Genomic DNA, 22,474 nt, shown 5'->3' with positions numbered 1-22,474 from the left:
CTTGGTCTAAACATTACTCCCTAACAAAATAAAAGGTAAAATAATATATAAACAAAATAAACAGTATTATAACTTGCTCGCTAGCCTAACTTCCTTTCTTGGGCAATGATGAGCTAGCTATATAGTTAACAGCTAGCTACATATTGAACTTCCATCCTGAATTTATCATTGGTTCAGAATCACCATTGTAATAATTGGTCAGTACGGAGAATTAAGTAAAACCACAAGTCCAAATCCTTATCTCCATCCATGGCTAATTTAGGAAAGGGACAATTTTAGCTAGTTAGCAACAATTAAAGTTGTTTCTGGCAATGACATATTTCTGTTGATTCGATGTGATAGGAGTGAAGCCAAATGGCTGGAGGTCACCAAGGACGCATTTCTCATCCTCACTGACCATCGGAACCTGGAGTACATACGCACAGCGAGATGACTGAACCCGCGCCAAGCAGGGTGGGCCCTTTTCTTCACAAGATTTGAAAAAAACACACAAAGCTATACGAATCGGGAGAGGTTCCTGTCTTCAGTGCACCCATAATTCCGCCCTCTCGAGTTGTAGCCCCTGTGCTCTGGGATGTAGATGTGGAAATTCACCAGGCCCTGGAGGGAGAACCCGCACCTTCTACCTGTCCTCCTGAGCGCACCTATGTTCCCACGGGGATAAGGGATCGGCTGTTGACCTTGTCGCACACAGCTGTTGTCTCTGGACATCCAGGTATCACCTGCACCATTCAGTCCATCTCTGGAAAGTATGGGTGGCCCACCTTGGCGTAGGACGTCACTCGTTATGTCAACTTCTGTTCCGTATGTGCCCAATCCAAATACCCCCAGAACACTCCAGCAGGGAAACTCCTTCCCATTCCCGTGCCTCAGCATCTCTGGTCACATCTGTCCATTGATTTTGTCACTGATCTCCACTCTTCTGATGGTTTTGCCACCATTTTTGCTGATAGTGGACAGATTCTCTAAATCATGCCGTTTCATCCCTCTCTCTGGTCTCTCTACCGCTATCCAGGTCGCTCAGGCACTGTTCCAGCAGGTCTTCCGGCACTATGATGATATCCTGAGAATATCATCTCCGATTGTGGCCCCCAATGCACATCTACAAATAAAGCATTTGTGTTTAGTGAGTCCACCAGATCAGAGGCAGTAGGGATGACCAGGGATGTTCTCTTGATACGTGTGTGAATTGGGCAATTGTCCTGTGCTGCTAAGCATTCAGGGAAAATGTGTGGAGTAAAAAGTGTTCTTTAGGAATGTAGTGAAGTAAAAGTTGTCAAAAATATAAATAGTAAAGTAAAAAACAGATACTAAAAAAAAACAACTTAAGTAGTACTTTAAGGTATTTAAGTACTTTACACCACTATGTGTAGGCCAGTGACAAAAATGACACAACAAAATGTAGAAAAAGTCAAGGGGTTTCTGAAGGCATAGGATAAGTATTTTCATATTTTTTAAACTTCCTTTGCTTTCAGACCCACAGGGAAGGGGTGGTATGGGGAGGGTTTTCTCTGGTCGCCGAGAGGTTGGATCTATGTACTTTTAGAATATTATTGCCTGTGATCTGAACCCCTCAAAAAACAAAATAAGTTGGTCACCCCCAAAAAATATTGTCCATTGTTCATTAATTGATGTGATGTCATCATTGTCTAAATGTCCTGAACCATAGGCAATAAAATAATAACAAAGTCCAATGTTCAGCAATAATAATAAAAATAATATTTTTTCATTTTACCCAATTGAGGGGTTGTCCTCATCATTGTCTTATGGTGAGGGCAGGATTGTGCATGGGATAGCATACCTGAATATTGAGCCAGTCAAATTGGGGTTAGCCCAGATCTGTCGGCTCGTCCCCTTGTGTGTTGGCTTGATGTGCCTCTCAAAGAACTAGTGAGCCTCCTTGGCAGTGGAAAACGTTTGTGTTGTATTCTGGAAAGTCAAGATGAGTCGCATCTCAGGTTTAGCTTGCGTATCTGTGATCTCACCTAGTTGTAGGTCGCCCTCTGTTTCAGCAGTTGGGCACTCAGGTCTGGGTAGATGCTGATCCTCTTCAAAGCCACCAATTCCGCTGCGAGGCGAACAATTTGCCATTAGACGTCAAAACTGTGGTATTCGTACAATCATACGCCGAGCTTCGTTGTGGATAGGACTCGTGCGGTGAGCAATGTTAATCAGCGGCATGGGACCAAGCTTTTCCTGCCCAAACAGTTCATATAAAAGATTTTGCTCATGAAGGAAGTTGGATTTCCCGCTTCCACACCAGTTTCAAGTCCTGTGAGCCGCATATTGAAATTGCGGGAATGACGTCTGAGTGGATTCTGTTATCTTTTTCAGGAGATTGACTCCCCTTCTAGCTTAGTTTGCGCTGTGTCCTTGTCACGGAGTCGCACCTCTGTCACACTGGCCGCTGTTTTCCAAACTGTCCACTTTAGTTGAGTAAGCAGTGCAGATATTCATTTACTGGTTTTAAGTGCTGAAGGCTGAGGCAATTTCCTCACGAACAATCTCTTGGATAGTAGCGGGTGTTGTCGGGTGTTGAGAATCGCCATGTTCCCACAGGGGAATTGTGGACGGACAGATTACGCTAGGTACTGGAGTAAAAGAGAATTGCTAGTTTTGTTTTGTAATACTGTCAAAATCCCACACCTTAATATGGTGTTATGTGTTGACAATGATTTAACAGTTATTGTTTATTTATAGTTATTTTTTGCAAGGCGATAAAGGCCGATTGAAGCTCAGAAATAACCTAGTCAGCCGCGTGGGCAATAGCATACACAACAGTGTCTTCTACATAAATGAATAAAGTGGAATAATCAAATCCAACCCGTCAGCACACAAACACACACACACAGAAACTGCAAATAGCCCACCTATCCAGCTCTTCCACCCTCCTCCTCCTCTTATCCTCCTCCATCTTCCTCTCATCCAGGAGCTGGCAGTAGATCTTTCGTCCCAACTGGCCCCTCAGGCATTTCTGGAAGGTGAGGGCGGCCCAGCGCAGGAGCAAGAACTTCCGCCTCCAATAAAACGCCCTGTAGTTCTTCTGAATGACCACAATGCACTGCAGCAGCTTCCTGTACTGCTTCCTGTGGAGTGACATCAATGAAAAGGAAATTGATATAGATCGTCTTAGAATCGTATCTCTTAGTGTGTTCTCATCCTGGAATAGCTAAACATCACAATAGGTATTCAGTAAGTATGTATGCATAATCATATATACAATTACTGACAAGTGTGTAACAGGGAAGTGGTCCCCCCCAGGGTCTGACTTTGGCCCAATCGTTTCCCCCGAAGAGGATGTGTGTAGAGAAGGGGGTAGCTGCATCCCGATATGGTGACTGGAGTATGGGAGAGTGGGTGTATGAAAAGGAAAGTATTTAAAAAATTTGACCTGGGAAGACATATTGAGACCTAGGTCTCTTTTTCCAAACGTGCCCTGCACAAATATACACATTATACACAGTAGTGGGCGTGTGGAAAGGAGTGGGTGTGTCGAAAGGAAAGTAGTGGGCGTGTGGAAAGGAGTGGGTGTGTCGAAAGGAAAGTAGTGGGCGTGTGGAAAGGAGTGGGTGTGTCAAAAGGAAAGTAGTGGGCGTGTGGAAAGGAGTGGGTGTGTCAAAAGGAAAGTAGTGGGCGTGTGGAAAGGAGTGGGTGTGTCAAAAGGAAAGTAGTGGGCGCGTGGAAAGGAGTGGGTGTGTCAAAAGGAAAGTAGTGGGCGTGTGGAAAGGAGTGGGTGTGTCAAAAGGAAAGTAGTGGGCGCGTGGAAAGAAGTGGGTGTGTCGAAAGGAAAGTAGTGGGCGTGTGGAAAGGAGTGGGTGTGTCAAAAGGAAAGTAGTGGGCGTGTGGAAAGGAGTGGGTGTGTCGAAAGGAAAGTAGTGGGCGTGTGGAAAGGAGTGGGTGTGTCGAAAGGAAAGTAGTGGGCGTGTGGAAAGGAGTGGGTGTGTCGAAAGGAAAGTAGTGGGCGTGTGGAAAGGAGTGGGTGTGTCGAAAGGAAAGTAGTGGGCGTGTGGAAAGGAGTGGGTGTGTCGAAAGCGCTCTGCTTTCGGCATGACGGTTTTGATTGAACTGTTTTTCTTCTTCTTCTGTTTCTTACCATGCAACTACCGTACATTGAGCTGCCATACCGCGAGAGTTTGGACATGTGTTTTTAAGCCAGAGAATGCTTGAGTTGCATGATTTTATTTCAAGTCGGATAGCAGTCTAAACAAGAAATAACTGATAACCATCTAGACCAGGGGTGCACAATTAGAATTCAAAGAGGTCTCCCCCTAAAGGTCCAAACCATTAAAATGTCTAGCGTGCGCTATGATTTGGGGGCATATGTAGTTCTTGTACAGTACTGTGCAAAAGTTTTAGGCAGCTGTGAAAAAAATGCTGTAAAGTAAGAATGCTTTCAAAAATAGATACGTTAATAGATTATATTTATCAATTAACTAAACGCAAAGTGAGTGAACAGAAGAATAATCAACATCAAATCAATATTTGGTGTGACCACCCTTTGTCTTCAAAACAGCATTAATTCTCCTAGGTACACTTGCACAGTTTTTGAAGGAACTCGGTAGTTAGGTTGGCCCAAACATCTTGGAGAACTAACCATAGTTCTTCTGTGGATTTAAGCAGCCTCAGGAGCTTCTCTCTCTTCATGTAATCCCAGACAGACTCAATGATGTTGAGATCAGGGCTCTGTGGGGGCCATACCATCCCTTCCAGAACTTATTGTTCTTCTTTACACTGAAAATAGTTCTTAATGACTTTCGTTGTATGTTTGGATACATTGTCATGCTGCAGAATACATTTTGGCCAATCAGATGCCTCCCTGATGGTATTGCATGACGGATAATTATCTGCCTGTACTTCTCAGCATTGAGGAGACCATTAATTCTGACCAAATCCCCAACTCTATTTGCAGAAATGCAGCCCCAAACTTGCGAGGAACCTCCATCATGCTTCACTGTTGCCTGCAGACACCCATTTGTGTACCGCTTTCCAGCCCTTCGGCGAACAAACTGCCTTCTGCTACAGCCAAATGGTTACAATTTTGACTCATCAGTCCAGAGCACCTGCTGCCATCTTTCTGCACCCCAGTTCCTGTGTTTTCTTGCATAGTTGAGTCGCTTGACCTTGTTTCAACGTCAGAGGTATGGCTTTTTGGCAGTGAGTCTTCCATGAAGACTTCTCAGACTTCTCCGGACAGTAGATGGGTGTACAAGGGTCCCACTGTTTTCTGCCAATTCTGAGCTGATGGCACTGCTTGACATCTTCCGATTGTGAAGGGAAGTAAGCGTGACGTGTCTTTCATCTGCTGCAGGAAGTTTCTTTGGCCGACCACTGCTACCACCTCTACGTTCCTCAACGTTGCCCGTTTCTTTGTTCTTCTTCAAAAGAGCTTGGACAGCACATCTGGAAACCCCTGTCTGCCTTGACATGTCTGCCTGGGAGAGACCTTGCTGATGCAGTCTTGTTGCTGTGCTCAGTCTTGCCATGGCGTATGACTTTTGACAGTGAACTGTCTTCAGCAACCTTAACTGGGGTTGGCTGTTCTTCACCCAGTTTTAATCCTCCTGTTTCCACAGCTGTTTCTGTTTCAGTTAATGATTGTGTTTCAAGCTACATATTGAATTGATGATCATTAGCACCTGTTTGGTATAATTGGTTAATCATACACCTGACTATATGCCTACAAAATCCCTGAATTTGTGCAAGTGTACCTACAAGAATTGATGCTGCTTTGAAGGCAAAGGGTGGTCACACCAAATATGGATTTGATGTAGATTTTTACTCTGGTCACTGCATTTAGTTAATTGATAAATATAATCTATTAACGTGTCTATTTTTGAAAGCATTCTTACTTTACAGCCTTTTTTAACCCGCCTAAAACTTTTGCACAGTACTGTATATGTGTAGCTAATAAACAAAGTACTACATTTCAATAACATTTAAACAATATCTATTGCACATTTCCAATGCAGACACATTAAACATGAGGTAAAATAAATATGCAGCCCAATCATAAATAAAAGTAGGCCTATCACAAATGTTCTCATTTCAAGCAAAACAAGACTGCATCTTCACAAAACAAGAACAAAAGTGATTTGTTTCTGAAAAAATAAGAAACCACAGGTTTAATATTGATCTTTCAAACTCTCTCCCACTTCTCTTCTCAATCTCTCTTCTTTAGTGAGAGAAATGGGTTGTTTCTTGCCCTGCCAGTAATTTTAACCTTGGCTGGAGTCCTTGTCATTCTCATGCACATATGTAGGTGCTCATTGGTGATTTTAGAACGGTACTTATTGTTAATGATGCCCATAGTGGAGAAAGAAGACTCACAATTGTATGTGGAGCCAAACATGGTCAATGTGTGTGGTGCTACTTTGGATAGACCAGGGAAACCAGTCTCAGACACAGCCTGCAGCCAGAAAGTGTCATGATCAGTAAGTTGAAAGTGCTCTCTTAGAGCAACATTTGCTTGCAGATCAATCAGTTCCATCTGTAGAGATCCAGCAACTTGAAGGTCTGTGTCACATCCTTTGAAAATCCCCTGACATCTGTGATGAGAAATGGATTCTCAATTAGGAGAAGGAGCTGCTTTCCAAGGCTAAAGATGTCAAAGCGATTTCTGAAGTTTCCAATCGGTTTATCTATTAAGTCAATATGAGGAGAAACATCTCTCTCACCCTGAATCTGTTCCTGCACTTTTGGGAAGTGTGCACAGTCTCCTTGAAGATCTTCCTTTCCTCTGGAAACTGGCGGAACCCATCCAACGTGAAGGAGCTGGAGCAGTTTTGCCTTGAAGAATGGGCAAAAATCCCAGTGGCTAGATGTGCCAAGCTTATAGAGACATACCCCAAGAGACTCGCAGCTGTAATCACTGCAAAAGGTTGCTCGACAAAGTATTGACTTTGGGGGGGGTGAATAGCTACGCACGCTCAAGTTTTCCGTTTTTTGTCTTATTTCTTGTTTGTGTCACAATAAAACATATGTTGCATCTTCAAAGTGGTAGGGATGTTGTGTAAATCAAATGACACAAACCCCCATAAAATCCCATTTTAATTCCAGGTCGTAAGGCAATAAAATAGGGAAAATGCCAAGCGGGGTGAACACTTTCACAAGCCACTGTATATGTCTTTTTCTTCTTGCATGTGTCTCGAGTGGTGTTACACCTAACAGGTCTTCACAGAATTCCTTCTTCCCTGTGTGGTAAAATCTAACATACACCAGAAGCTGGGCATTATCACTCACATCAGTAGATTCATTAACAGCTAATGCTACGCATGGTGCACTCCGAATAGCTTCAATCAAGCTGTGTTAATAATTCCTCTGTTAGTTTTTCACTCTTTCTTGCTGTTGCTGTACGTGACATTGGGATTTGCTTGATCTTTTCACACAGCTTGTCTTTTTGTTTTATCGTCAAGTAAAGTTTCAGCAACAGCTTTCATGCACTCCATCACCACAAATGGCTTTTGGTGTTGACCCAAAATCCAAGCTATTTTTAGTGAACATTCGTTTGCACGTTGTTGGGCAGTGAATGCAGAGAGGACTCTGGTGGACCGATCATACTGGGCTTTGAGTACGTTTATTTGGCGTGCCCTCACCTCAGACTGCTGTGGATATGTTTGCTCAAAAGATTTGTGCTTTGTCACGTAGTGGCGCTTCACGTTGGAACTTTTTTATTGGAGCCACGGTCTCTGAACATATCAGGCAGAGTGGTTTGACATTCGCTGCGGGAAGGACAAAGGCATATTTGTTTCGCCACTCCTCTTTAAATGCTCAATTTCCTTTATTGACTTTCCTGACTTTTGCGCACGCCACTCTATAATTTCTCCTCTCGCTTCCGCTTTTGCTTCTCTCGCTGCCTCTCTCTCTGACAACATCAGTCTCCTAACATGCATTGTAAACATTCGCTTTGATTGGCTGAGTTTCGTGACGTGATTTAAATAACGCACGTGATTGGACAACACACAGTAGAATGGGGCGCTGTCTAGAACCTTCCCAGCTGTGCTGAGCCAGCTCAGTACGTGTACATTGTAAAAAAGGGTTGCTTCATCAGTATTTAATTTAACAATTATTTCTGAGAAATGTGACGAAGTCCAGATAGAACCTTCACTTGGTGCGGACTTGGACCGAGGTCCGCCAATTGTGCACCTCTGATCTAGACAATCTTAAAGGACCACGTAGCTACTGCCGGAAACACGACCATGCTACAAAGTAGAAAGCACTTCAAGTCGGCAGAGCACTGGTGGCCTATTATGGACTTGTAGTTCGGCCCAATCAGCCACGCAAAACGATCTTGAGTGGCAACAAATCTGGCCAATTAGCTGATTCGCTTTTCCATACACCCACTCCTTTCGACACACCCACTCACCCATAGTCCGGTCACCATATTGGGCTGCAGCTACCCATACTTGTGTGTGTGTGCGCTGTATGGCATATGCCTATCAGGGTTGCGGTCAATTCAGCATCCAATTCGTCAATTTAGGAAGTGAATCTCCAAATGTAAATTCATACACTGAAAAAAGATTATGGGCAGCAATTTTCGATTCATGAATTGTATAACTTAAACTGAAATGACCTCAAACCTGGTGCACATACAGGATATGTGGCAAGTTTACCTGGCCATGTAGCCCATGACGTGAGCCTGGATGACCATGGCTGCTTTTAGCACCTCCGACTCTCGCTGCTTCTCCAACCTGTGCTCCAGAGACTCCCGTAGAAACACCTGTGGGGGGATAGAGAGGGAGGAAAGAGAGGAAGGGGGGATACAGTAAAGGAGAAGAAAAAAAGGAGAAGAGGAAGGTTACCATGGGATCCATTTAAAAAAAATACATTTGCCTGCAATTTGATCAAACCTACACTACATAATAGATTTACATTATATTACAAATGTACTTTTTTTGTACTGTACATAGTAGAATGGTTTTGGGCTCTTTGCAAATACCAGGTACACTGCTAATAGGCAGATAGTTCCAGTTTTCTGAATGAACACGTATTATTCGTAACAGTGATGTTTGATTGAATGCAACTCTATGTCATTCCGTTCCATTGAACACATGGACCAGTATAGCTAGACAATCAACAGCCGTACTGCCTGAGAAAAGGCTCAAAATAAATTGTGACCCACTACAAATACATAAGCCGACAACTTCAAAAACACACTCACGTACATCTAAAATCAGTTTAAAACCCAACACAGAAGAACGACACAGCCCAACACACCGCAAAGTTCATCAAATCAATGATTCACTCTTTTGTTCGAGTCTCACAATTTTGTTCAAACTGCGGGAGCCACCGTTAAAGGCTGCAAAAATAACGAGGGCGAGGCATTTAGTCTCTCCGTTTCGGAATGGTCTAATCTACGGGCAGTCCGACCGCCCTTTTTAAGACCCAAGCTGTCTTCCATTTCTATAGGGAAACCAACCTCAATTGTGGGCCTTGAGGTTAAGCCAATTAGAGACTGTAGAAATGTAGATGTGGGATGTTGTCTCAGGTGAATCAGTGGAGAAATGTCAGAATTACAGGGGTATTGCTGAACAAGTTGTCTTGGCTTGGCTCTATCCTTGTGAATGATATAGGAGGGGACATTCAATCAATCAATTAAGTTTATTTTATATAGCCCTTCGTACATCAGCTAATATCTCGAAGTGCTGTACAGAAACCCAGCCTAAAACCCCAAACAGCAAGCAATGCAGGTGTAGAAGCACGGTGGCTAGGAAAAACTCCCTAGAAAGGCCAAAACTTAGGAAGAAACCTAGAGAGGAACCAGGCTATGAGGGGTGGCCAGTCCTCTTCTGGCTGTGCCGGGTGAAGATTATAACAGAACTAGAACTACATTAAACAAGGTATTGAGATATAGGATAGAATGTCTCATCAATGCATGTTAGGTAACACTGTACATTAAGTTGCCAGTTTTACTATGTAACTACACAGTAGTAACAGTACATGAATGTTATTCAAATCAAATTGTATTTGTCACATGCTTCATAAACAACAGGTGTAGACTAACAGTGAAATGCTTACTTACAAACAATGCACAGAGAAAGAACATTGAGAAATAATAGAAAAGCAAAAACACGTAATAATAAATACACAATGAGTAACGATAACTAAATACACGGGGTACCAGTACCGAGTTGATGTGCAGGGGTATGAGGTAATCGAGGTAGATGTGTATATATTCCAAGGAATAAATCCAATAGAATTTGTCACATGTGCCAAATACAACAGCTGTAGAGTTTTATTGTTTTTTTGGTACTTTTTACCCCTTTTTCTCCCCAATTTCGTGATATCCAATTGGTAGTTCCAGTCTTGGCCCATGGGACTTGGGAGAGGCGAAGGTCATGGGTCTCCCGGTCGCGGCCGGCTGTGACACAACCCGGGTTGTTAAAAAAAGTAACAATAAAATAACAATAACGAGGCTATATAAAGGGGGTTCATGTAATGTAGGTGGGGGTAAAGTGATTAAGCATAGATAATAAACAGCAAGTAGCAGTAGTGTAAAAACAAAAGTCAACGCAAATAGTCCGGGTGGCCATTTGATTAATTGTTTAGTCTTGTGACTTGGGGGTAGAAGCTGTTAAGAAGCCTTTTGGACTTAAACTTGGCACTCCGGTACCACTTGCTGTGCGGTAGCAGAGAGAAAAGTCTATGACCTGGGTGACTGGGGTCTTTGACAATTTCTTGGGCCTTCCTCTGACACCGTCTGGATAGAGGTCCTGGATGGCAGGAAGCTTGGTCCCAGTGATGTACTGGGCCGTTCGCACTACCCTCTGTAGCGTCTTACGGTCGGAGGCCGAGCAGTTGCCGTACCAGGCAGTGATGCAACCAGTCAGGATGCTCTCGATGGTGCAGCTGTATAACTTTTTGAGGATCTGGGGACCCATGCCAAATCTTTTCAGTCTCCTGAGGGGGAATAGGTTTTGTCGTGCCCTCTTCACCACTGTCTTGGTGTGTTTGGACCGTGATAGTTTGTTGGTGATGTGGACACCGGAGTGACAATAGAGTGACAAGGCAGCATTATAGATAATAAATGATAGAAGCAGCATGTGACGACTCAAAAAAGTTAGTGCAAAAAGGGGGTCAATGCAGGTAGTCCGAGTAGCTATTTGGGTATCTATTTAACTTACTATTTAGCAGTCTTATGGCTTGGGGGTGGAAGCTGTTCAGGGTTGGTTCCAGACTTGGTACGACGTAATTACATGGCAATAAGGTTGTAGCGCTATCCGTTATTTCACAATTGGAACAAGGAATGTGTAATTACACCTCCACTTGCTGAAGGTTATTCCACCTGTGTAGTTACTGATGTTATTCCACATTTTCTGGTTCCACTAAGTAACTCATGTTTTGTAACTACATGAAAGTCACCTATATGAATTACCATGTTAATAACACAAACCAAAATCTGACCTTACGTGCAACTACAAGGTGCCACTACAAATCGGATCCACATATAATACCAGGGTTGATAAATAAGCCAGGACCCCGTAACAACAACTGTAACAAGGCACACCCTGTCATTAACTACAGGTCATTTTAAATGTGATTATTTCTGACCTGGCTCAAAAGCTGTACCGAATCAAGGGTAATGTAAGAACAATGTAGTTACATAGGATATACTTGTTATTACCAGGTACCTACCCAGTAGCAAGCAACTTAATGTAAAGTGAAACCCAGGAGAGGCATAACCTTTATAATTACTATGTAGCTGGAATGTAACAACCTTTGCAGGAGAAATTAGGAGACAGGAGAACATCAGGTATAACCCTTTAAGTTACATTGGAACAATCTTTAACAACCATCTCTGTTGTTACAATGTTGTTACAAGGGATATACATGTATTTACAATGTTCTACCCAAGAGCAAGCAACTTAATGTAAAGTGAAGTGACATGTTTTATTACTTTGTGTTTACAATGTAACAACCTTTGAAAACAGTAGGAAACCAGGAGAAATAAGGAGAACATTTTTCAGTTTGACATTTCTTTAATGGATTTGACAAAGAATAATATTCTAACCATTCAAATTCTATAACTATTGGTACTATTTTACTAGTTAGTAAAATTGACTAACATAGGGTGGTAAAACTAGCTACATAGTTAGCATTTTCCAATTTTTCACTAATGTAGCTAGTGGAACACTGTCACAATGTCAACAGTTTTCCATCTCGGTCAATTAACTTTACAAGATCGCCATAAAATGTATTAAACATTTAGTTAACAATGTGATTTCACTATTTTGAGACTGACATTGCACTTTTGCACATTACAAACCTTTATAAACACTACAAATGAAGAGACAGAATTAGCATGAGGCTTCCATTTTGGCTGCAGAGGAGAGTTTGAGAGGTGAAAGGTCAGTGTGACATCACTTTCTGGTGAAATCTTAAAAAAAAAACCTAATGAAACATTTAGTTAACCTTTATGTTCACTATTTAGTGACTGATATTGTACATTTGCACATTCAAAACAAAAAAATAAGGTCGAAGAAATACAGGTTAAGACAGCGTAATAATTCCATGTGGAGTGTTAGAAAACTAACACATTCATCGGACCAGCGCTGTGGCTGATTATACAGGATTAGCATTGAAAATGTGACCAGCAGTAGGGAAATAAAGTAATAAAGTGGCTGTAGATAATTAAATGTTGAAATGAAAGTAAAGCAGTTATGCTAAGTGTTTGCTGAGTAGTTAGCTGAAATTTACTACGATTCTGTTTACTTTCCACTTTGATGGCGAACGTTCTGGATTGCTAACTTCCACTTACAGTCATTTTTGCTCTGGTGCTGGTTCAATTAATTCGTTTATTTCTGTACGCTTCCGCATGGAATTATTACATTGTGTTAAATTTGTGTTTCCAATTCCCTGCCAGTGACTCTTAGGAGCACCTCACAACCCTGAGCTGCAATCCACTCCCCATCCCTCACAGCCTGAGCCTGAGATTCTAGGGGGTACCATAAACCTGCCTCTCAAACTCTCTCTGACCTGTGCCCTGACAGGTTGGTAAGGAGTTTACTAGGGGGCCGGACATCTGCATACAATACTTGCAGTCTCCCTCAAGCAGTGACAACATCTCTGTCTCTGCCCATGGAATTGTGGGATGGTGTGTGTGCACAAAGTGCCATCACTCTGACCTTTCACCTCTTACACTCTCTTCTTCAGCCAAAATGGAAGCCACATGCTTTTTCTGTCTCTAAATTTGTCCTGTTTATAAAGGTTTGTAATGTGCAAAAGTGCAATGCAAGTATCAAAATAGGGAAATAACATTGTTAACTAAACGTTTCATAAGTTTTATAACAATTTTGTCATGTTTATTGACCAAGCTGGAAAACATATTGACATTGTGCCGTGCCGATATCTCGTGCCGATATTTAGCCTTAGATGGAGTTTACCACCTACTTTGGACAGCATCCCCAAACAACCTCTGTCACGCCCTGGCTATAGAGAGGCTTTTTATTCTCTATTTTGGTTAGGCCAGGGTGTGACTAGGGTGGGCAGTCTATGTTCTTTTTTCTATGTTGTTGTGTTTCTATGTGTTTGGCCTGGTGTGGTTCCCAATCAGAGGCAGCTGTCTATCGTTGTCTCTGATTGGGAGCCATACTTAGGTAGCCTGTTCCAACCAGTGTTTGTGGGTAGTTGTTTTTTGTTTTGTATCTGTACCAGACAGAACTGTTTCGGTTATTCTTTTTGTCATTTTCGTGTTTAGTGTTCGGTTGTTATTAAATTAAATATGAACACGCACCACGCTGCACCTTGGTCCTCATCTTCTCCTCTATACGACGATCGTGACAGAACTACCCACCACAAACGGACCAAGCAGCGTGGTGAGGAGCAGCAGCGTTATCTGGACTCATGGACATGGGAGGAGATTTTGGACGGAAAGGGACCCAGGGCACAGGCTGGGGAGTATCGCCGTCCGCAGGAGGAATTGGAGGCAGCGAAGGCTGAGCGGAGACACTATGAGGAGTTAGCACGGCAGCGCAACAGGCACGAGAGGCAGCCCCCAATTCTTTTGGGGGGGGGGGGCACACGGGGAGATTGGCGGAGTCTGGCGAGAGACCTGAGCCAACTCCCCGTGCTTACCGGAAGAAGCGTGGCACTGGTCAGACACCGTGTTATGTGATGAAGCGCACGGTGTCGCCAGTGCGCGCTCAAAGCCCGGAGTGCTATATGCCAGCCCCCCGCAAGTGCCATGCGAGAGTGGGCATCCAGCCAGGGCGGATTGTGCCTGCGCAGCGCATTTGGTCTCCGGTGCCCCGTTTCGGTCCAGGGTATCCTGCGCCGGCGCTGCGTTGAGTCTAAATTTGAATGGTTTGAACATGAATCTTTGCCTAATCCATTAAAGAAAAGTCAAACAGAATTTTGATCCTGTCTCCTTATTTATCCTGGTTAGCCTATTGTCTGCAAAGGTAATATTTCATGAGGGTGATCTAAACAAGGAAACACATACTGTATACTGTAGGTACATACAAACAAATCTATGTGCACAGACAGACACACACTCTCTCTCTCTCTCGCTTTCTATTGAATTCTATAATTCAAATCCCTTTGAATCATTACTATGTTAAGGATACACTGTATCCTAGGTTATACCATATCTAGCACGTTTCCCTTTTCTATGTTTCCTTGCCTAAAACATGGTAAAACATGTTTTAGGGAGGGGCCTATAGTCACCAGTTATCTTGTCATGTTCCCTGCAAACAATGAATGCAGCTAAACCTAATTTCTAGGCTAAAACAACATTGGCCGGGTCATCTCTCACCTTGGTCTTCCCCATCTCCCATTCTGCACTGGTGCTGTCGTAGAGGTGGAGTAACTGGACGCACCGTCCCCTTGGGTCTTCTGGTGTAGACACAGTCCTCATTAACACCTTGTACCTAAGAAAGGGATGGGACCGAATGGAATGTTAGCGTATACATGGCTCGGAATCAATTGGTACGCAAAATATGTCAAAATATAAACATTCCCGTTGTCAGTTTTCGGGAGATGAAACATCGTTGCAGTTGCAAGCAAAGAGAGAGGGTGTGGTAGTTCATTTAAAGTAAATATGTGAATTGTTTTCGCCCCACCGTTAGCCAAGTTAGCTTCCTAGCTAGCTGGAGCTATTTACATATTCTTCACAGTTACTGTTCCTACACTTCTTTCCTAGCTACCATAACGTCATGCCTCCAAAAAGGACACTGTGGCTCCAGGTATTTTTTACATTTTTACAATTGTGATGTATCCATTTTCATAATGTATTAAAATCTTCGGATGTAACTCGTAGAAGAACGTACTGTATTGTAAAATAATTGATAGTCAAGTGGAAGGAAAACAGCATACAATCGTCTCAGATAGGGCTGTGACATTTTGTCAACCAGTGATTGTCATTCAAATAACTGCTTCACGGTAATTGACCGTTAATTAAGATAAACACATTTAGTATCTCCTGCTTCCATGCATAGGCTACAATCCACTGATGCGGACCTTTGGAACATCTACATTTTAAAAAGTCTAATAAATTCATTTAATATAGCCTACACCATCACAGTAAACCCATTATTTATTTTAGGCAGGTCTAAATAAACATTATGATATGAAGAAAATGTTGCATATTTCAGAAGAACAGAATAACATATTCTGGGGCCTCCCGATAGGCGCAGCGGTCTAAGGCACTGTTATTACAGCCGGTGGTTCGATCCCAGGCTGTGTCATTACAGGCCATTACCGGGAGTCCCATAGGGCGGCCCACAATTGGCCCAGCGTCATCCGGGTTAGGGGAGGGTTTGGCCGGGGGGGGGGGCTTTACTTGGCTCATCACGCTCTAGTCCGCCCTCGTGGCCCGGGCGCCTGCAGGCTGACTACGGTCGTCAGTTGAACAGTGTTTCCTCCGACATTGGTGCAGTTGGCTTCCGGGTTAAGTGAGCGGGTGTTAAGAAGCACGGTTTCGGAGAACGCATGACTCGACCTTTGCCTCTCCCGAGCCTGTTTGGGAGATGCAGTGATGAGACAAGATCGTGATCAAATTGGGGAGAAAAAGTGGGTAAAAAAAATTCTTCCTTATGTTAACCTGACCTGGCTATGCCATATGGCTGTGGGTTACACTAGTTCATTTAGTAGGCAAGATTTGCTTCTAATTCCTGTGGCATATTATTTTATAGTGAGAACAATATAATTGAACATAACTGAATAAAATAGAACGGATATTTTTCCGCAAATGTTTTTGCATCTATTCTGTGTTGAGCAGTTAACAAAGAAACAGGCCCTCCTGTATCATGTCATTTCCTGTCGCGAACATTCTCAACTCCTATGGCTGGACGCCGCTCGGGCCCGATGGATGTTTCCCCGCCTTGTCATCTGTCCCTATTCGAATGCCCTGTGCTACCTGGAACTTGCCTGCCAAGGAAGTCATCTCCATCTGCTTCTCCTCCTCCATCTTGTAGTGAAGTAGACGGAGAACAGCGAGAAGATTGTTCCAGTCAGCGCTGGTCCCATGTCACAAGTCGTGGAAACCGACGGCAACGGCATGCTGCTAAGCGGACGGGAGTGACTGCGAGAGGTTCGGAGCAGATTGACATAAGCAATAGCTTTGCTGCACTGGTGCCTGATCTACCTGCCCTTTCAATGCTGGGATTGCCTGTGTCTGCGACGGCGGTACTGACTCCAACTACGCTGACTCCGGCAGCGGCTTCGTCGAGTTCGGCTCCTTTCCCGCTCTCTGGATCTGACGGGGCACTGCCTGCTGTGGGAGATCTGAACCAATCGCCAAGAGCAGCGGGCGTACTCTATCCTGCTTCAACAAATTGTGTGAGGGTTAGGAATGAGCGGATTTCTCTTTTCCCTGTTCCGGCCGTTGTGCTGTGCAGTTCAATGGTACGAAATGTCTCAGTCCCAGGAGCAAAAACGTTGTGCTATCTAGGAGCACGAGTACGTGACATCAATCAGCTGCTACCAAACGTTTAAAACCAGCATCAGGAAATGGAGTCTATCATAGTTCATGTGGGATTCAATGGCATTATGAAGGGCAGCTCTGAACAGCTGAAGATGGGTTTTAACAAACTGATTGGGTCACTGCTTGACACCAACAAACACCCCTTAATATCTGTCCCTCTGCCTTCCTTAAATCGTGGCATTGAACGGTTCAGCAGACGTTTAGCCCTCCATAACTGGCTACGAGACTATTGCAGCTCTGTGGGCGTAACATTTAATGACAATTTCTGATACCTTCTGGAAACAAAGCTTGTATTATAAGGAGGATGGGATCCACCCAAATCCTTTGGGTTCCTGTATCCATACACAGCATTATAAGGCTGCGTTGAGACAATGACTTATCAACGACCCAAGCCCAGCTCAGTTAATCCTACCATTGTGTCCCTGAGTTGTCATAATGCTTCAGCAAATGTACATTATCCCAGGGGGCGTTGGTAGACACAATGTAAGTAACCTAATTTATGTCCCTCTTACCGTCCTGAATGCCTCTGCTGATCCTACAGCTATTGTACGCAGTAATCATGTGCCTATGAATCCGATTTATACTATTAATACTGAGGCGGTGTGCCCTAGTAGGAAGTCCACTGTGTGCAGCTCACCCCGCACTGACATAAATAACACGAGCATTTCTACTTCTGCTAAACTTCCCAGTAAAGCAATGAAAACAGTCAAACATCCCAGAAAAGTGCTAACATATGTAGCCTAAGAAACAAGGTTAATGAAGTCAATAACTTGCTAGTAACAGATTACATTCACATTCTGACAATCTCTGAAACTAGATTCACTAGCAAATTATTGACTTCATTAACCTTTGATGATATAGTGGTAGCAATACATGGTTATAACATCTACAGAAAATACAGAAATACCAATGGGGATGGTGTTGCGGTCTATATTAAGAACCACATTCTTGTAAAGCTTAGAGAGGATCTCATGTTAAATAGTGTTGAATTAATATGGCTACAGGTTCATCTGGCTCACCTAAAGCCCATTCTTGTGGGAAGCTGCTATACATCACCAAGTGCTAACAGTCAGTATCTGGATAAATGTGTGAAATGCTTGATAGTGTATGTGATATCAACAGAGAGGTATATTTTCTTGGTGACTTCAATGTTGACTGGCTTTCATCAAGCTGCTCACTCAAGAAAAAACTTCAAACTGTAACCAGTGCCTGCAACCTGGTTCAGATTAACAGTCAACCTACCAGGGTAGTTACAAACAGCACAGGAATGAAATCGTCAACATGTATTGATCACATCTCTACTAATGCTGCGGACATTTTCTTTAAAGCAGTATTCAAATCCATTGGATGTTGTGGTCACAATATAATAGCTATATCTAGGAAAACCAAATCCAAAGGCTGGGCCTAATAAAGTGTTTAAGTGATTCCTATGTTGTTGATGTAAGGAATATTTGTTGGTCTGTGTTGTGTAATGTCAAGCAACTGCATTTGACACATTTATAAAATTGCTTATTCCAGTTACTAATAAGCATGCACCCATTAATTAAGAAAATTACTGTAAAAACAGTTAAATCCCCTTTGATTGATGAGGAACTGAAAAATTGTATGGTTGAGAGGGATGAGGCAAAAGGAATGGCAAATAAGTCTGGCAGCACAACCGATTGGCAAACGTACTGCAAATTGAGAAATCTTGTGACTAAACATAATAAAAAGAAGAAGAAACTATACTATGAAACAAAGATAAATGATATAAAGAATGATAGTAAAAAGCTTTGGAGCACCTTAAATGACATTTTGGGGAAAAAAGCGAACTCAGCTCCATCATTCATTGGATCATTCATCAAAAAAATGACTGAATTAATAATTTATTATTTGTCAAGATTAGCAAATTTAGGCATGACATGCCAGCAACAAACGCTGACACTACATATCCAAGTATATCTGACCAAATAATGAAAGACAAGAATTGTAATTTTGAATTACAATTACAAATGAAGTGAGTGTGGAAAAGGTGAAAAAAATATTGTTGTCAATCAACAATGACAAGCCACCGGGGTCTGACAACTTGGATGGAAAATTACTGATGATATTGCCACTATTTGCCATATTTTCAATTTAAGCCTACTAGAGAGTGTGTGCCCTCAGGCCTGGAGGGAAGCAAAAGTAATTCTGCTACCCAGGAATAGTAAAGCCCCCTTTACTGGCTCAAATAGCTGACCAATCAGCCTGTTACCAACCCTTAGTAAACTTTTGGGGAAAATGTGTTTGACCAGATACAATGCTATTTCACAGTAGACAAATTGACAGCAGACTTTCAATGATAAAGGGACAATAGAGACCCATTAGCATTAGCAACTGTCCGTTAGCAAGTTTGGTAGGCTACTAACGACAATCAGAGGCATCAGAGCACAGTTTTGGAGAACCCTAGTTACCGTGACTCAACAGTCATGTGGAATTTGACTGTGGTCATGACTCCTGACTGTCGGTGTGGCGGTAATATGGTCACCATAACAGCCCTAATCTCAGAGTTAGGGTGCTGGTTTACGATCCGTTTAGCCTTTTAGATAACTTGAATAAGAATAACTGGACAGGGGAAAGCTGATCCTAGATCAGCACTTCTACTATAAAACACTTGAACACATACGGCCCCAGCTCTGTACTCACCTGGTACAGAAGTCTTGGAAAGGTCTCCTGATGGGGAAGCCTGTACGGCGGATCTTTACCGTCTCCAGCATCCCTGAGTATCTGAGCTGGTTCAGCACCACCGTCTGGTCAAACTGCTCAGGCATCTGAGGGCAGGAAAGTGGACGGAAATAAGTAATACTGCGGTGGTTGCTTGGGCACAAAATGGCAGCCACATCGCATCACTCAGGCGGGTGCTGTACATACTGTTTTGGTGTGTTCTTTTGACGTTACACATGAGTAGTGCAGCAGATGAGTTGGCACACACCGTGCAGAGGGAAACCTTGAACCCAGTCGCTATTAGTTATGTCAACATAACCTAGTATTGACAAATCCGAAATGATTTGGCGCTTACATGCAGTCGTACTCATGTAACTCTTCCTCGATAAGTCGCTCAATCAGATGACGTGGTACTTGTAGAGTGCTTTTTATAACACCATTGTCACAGACAATACATCCGATGTCATTAGGCAACTGGAAAACCAGTTTTCATATGTGTGTGTTAAGAAAATACATACGTTTAGTTTGAGACCACCAGAGGCACAGCCCTGACTTCTTAACAAATGTCACAAATCGAACAAGTTGAGATGACATGACTGATGATGTCCACAACTCTCACACAGACCCCTATTGTAAATCCTCCATTCAGACCCTCATACGATGCACATCTAAGCCCTTTAACACGAAACAGGCACGCGCACACAGGCACATCTGTCATTTACAAATCAAAGCCCTTTCATTTGCTCGACCATTGAGAGACGTCTCCACCCAGCAACAGATACGAAAGCATTGGGGGAAGGAAGGGGAGTGTGTGAGCGAAAGCCTAGTGGAAGTCATTATGTGGTACCCCTCACCCTTAACCTCAGTGGGCGTAGGGGGGTAGCAATAAGAGGGCGCTTTCATACCCCATGTATTGCCCCTTTTATTTCAATTTCATTGAAAGGGCAGAGATCTAGATAGACCCATTCTGGCCAAGAGAAGAAGTGATCAGATTCACCAATGGACACAGATCACTGGCTGAATGACGCCCTGTAAGAGCAATAGGCTAGGGGGACACCTAATTAGCATAATTGTATTTGCATAATGAGCCGGACCAGCCGTCGTTGTGTCACAAAGCCCCGTGTCATAGGAAGCTGCCGTCTGACTCTTTCTTTCTTTCTTTTCCTGACTGACTGTCGTTGTCAGGTTTTGACCAACCCGATTGTCTGTATGTCAGATGTGCTACCTCTCTTTGTATATCGCTCTGCCTCTCTTCCATCTGTTTTTAAGTCTCTGATTTTAAAAAGCAGTTGGTCTGTCCGACAGCTGCCCTCTCTTTCTGTCTCTCTTTTGCTCTCCCGCTCTCTCTTCCTCTGTCACTTTCTGACATTTGAAACATTGCTTGTTTGTCAGAGAGCTGCCTCTGTTGTAGGTCATATCTCTCTTTCCCGCTCTCTGTGTTGCAAATTTTACTCTAATAAAGTACTCTTTATTTTCCCTCAGTCTGATTTTAACCCCACAGCTGTCATTTCAAGAAGTCACAGTGGGCTACTCTCTCTGACATTCAGTTCCTATATCTAAACAGATAGTGAGTATGGGCTCAGGGAGAGCAAGAGCTACACCATGTATATGAAACAACTACTGTAGGCCTACGGCACACTCAGAACTAACCCGGTAAAAGGTGCATTCTGTCTCTTTTGTTTTAATTCCCTCAGTGAGGGCGCTACATCCCTCACTTCAGTGGCGCTACATCCCTCACTTCAGGGGCGCTACATCCCTCACTTCAGGGGCGCTACATCCCTCACTTCAGGGGCGCTACATCCCTCACTTCAGGGGCGCTACATCCCTCACTTCAGGGGCGCTACACCCCTCACTTCAGGGGCGCTACATCCCTCACTTCAGGGGCGCTACACCCCTCACTTCAGGGGTGCTACATCCCTCACTTCAGGGGCGCTACATCCCTCACTTCAGGGGCGCTACATCCCTCACTTCAGGGGCGCTACATCCCTCACTTCAGGGGCGCTACATCCCTCACTTCAGGGGCGCTACATCCCTCACTTCAGGGGCGCTACACCCCTCACTTCAGGGGCGCTACACCCCTCACTTCAGGGGCGCTACACCCCTCACTTCAGGGGCGCTACACCCCTCACTTCAGGGGCGCTACACCCCTCACTTCAGGGGCGCTACACCCCTCACTTCAGGGGCGCTACATCCCTCACTTCAGGGGCGCTACATCCCTCACTTCAGGGGCGCTACATCCCTCACTTCAGGGGCGCTACACCCCTCACTTCAGTGGCGCTACATCCCTCACTTCAGTGGCGCTACATCCCTCACTTCAGGGGCGCTACATCCCTCACTTCAGGGGCGCTACATCCCTCACTTCAGGGGCGCTACATCCCTCACTTCAGTGGCGCTACATCCCTCACTTCAGGGGCGCTACATCCCTCACTTCAGTGGCGCTTATCCCTCACTTCAGGGGCGCTACATTAACACAATTGGCCAAAAGGCAAAAAAATTATAATAATAATTCTTATAGACCAGAAGACCCACAACCTCTTTACAAAAAAGTGCAGGGTCAGCCCTTTTGCCCGTCAATTAAAGTGACATATTGCACCTTTAAAAATCTAGCATGTGAATGTAAATCTAGATCCAGAATCTTCCAGTCAAAGTTCCCAAACTTGAATCAGTAGGCATGATTACAAACAAGCACAACAGCATCAGCCACGGCCTCTCTCTCTCTGAAGGGAACGTATAGTCTGAGAAAGCAAAACCTTATCTCTTCACACCAAATGTCTCACCAAAGACCAAGCTGGTCATTCAGTTGGACAAAAGAGGGTGTGTACAGGTGGTCATGGGGGTTGGGAACTCTGAGGGAAAAGTCAAATACGGACAAGA

General features: G+C 43.7%; 1 protein-coding gene across 1 annotated transcript in view; it reads right to left on the bottom strand.

Moving 5' to 3' along the window:
• Positions 1–22,474, bottom strand: part of myo10 (myosin X) — a 262,974-nt gene that overhangs the window by 28,148 nt on the left and 212,352 nt on the right. Inside the window, exons 20-23 of the mRNA XM_055867578.1 lie at positions 19,583–19,707; positions 14,750–14,864; positions 8,610–8,716; positions 2,871–3,086 (exon numbers count right to left, since the gene is read on the bottom strand). Of these exons, the coding sequence (XP_055723553.1) occupies positions 2,871–3,086; positions 8,610–8,716; positions 14,750–14,864; positions 19,583–19,707 (563 nt within the window). The remainder of the gene's footprint in view (positions 1–2,870; positions 3,087–8,609; positions 8,717–14,749; positions 14,865–19,582; positions 19,708–22,474) is intronic.

The sequence above is a fragment of the Salvelinus fontinalis genome, chromosome 17, assembly GCF_029448725.1.
Source record: "Salvelinus fontinalis isolate EN_2023a chromosome 17, ASM2944872v1, whole genome shotgun sequence".
NCBI lineage: Eukaryota > Metazoa > Chordata > Actinopteri > Salmoniformes > Salmonidae > Salvelinus > Salvelinus fontinalis.
The sequence above is the reverse complement of the archived record's forward strand: the minus strand, read 5'-3'. Positions and strand labels throughout refer to the sequence as shown.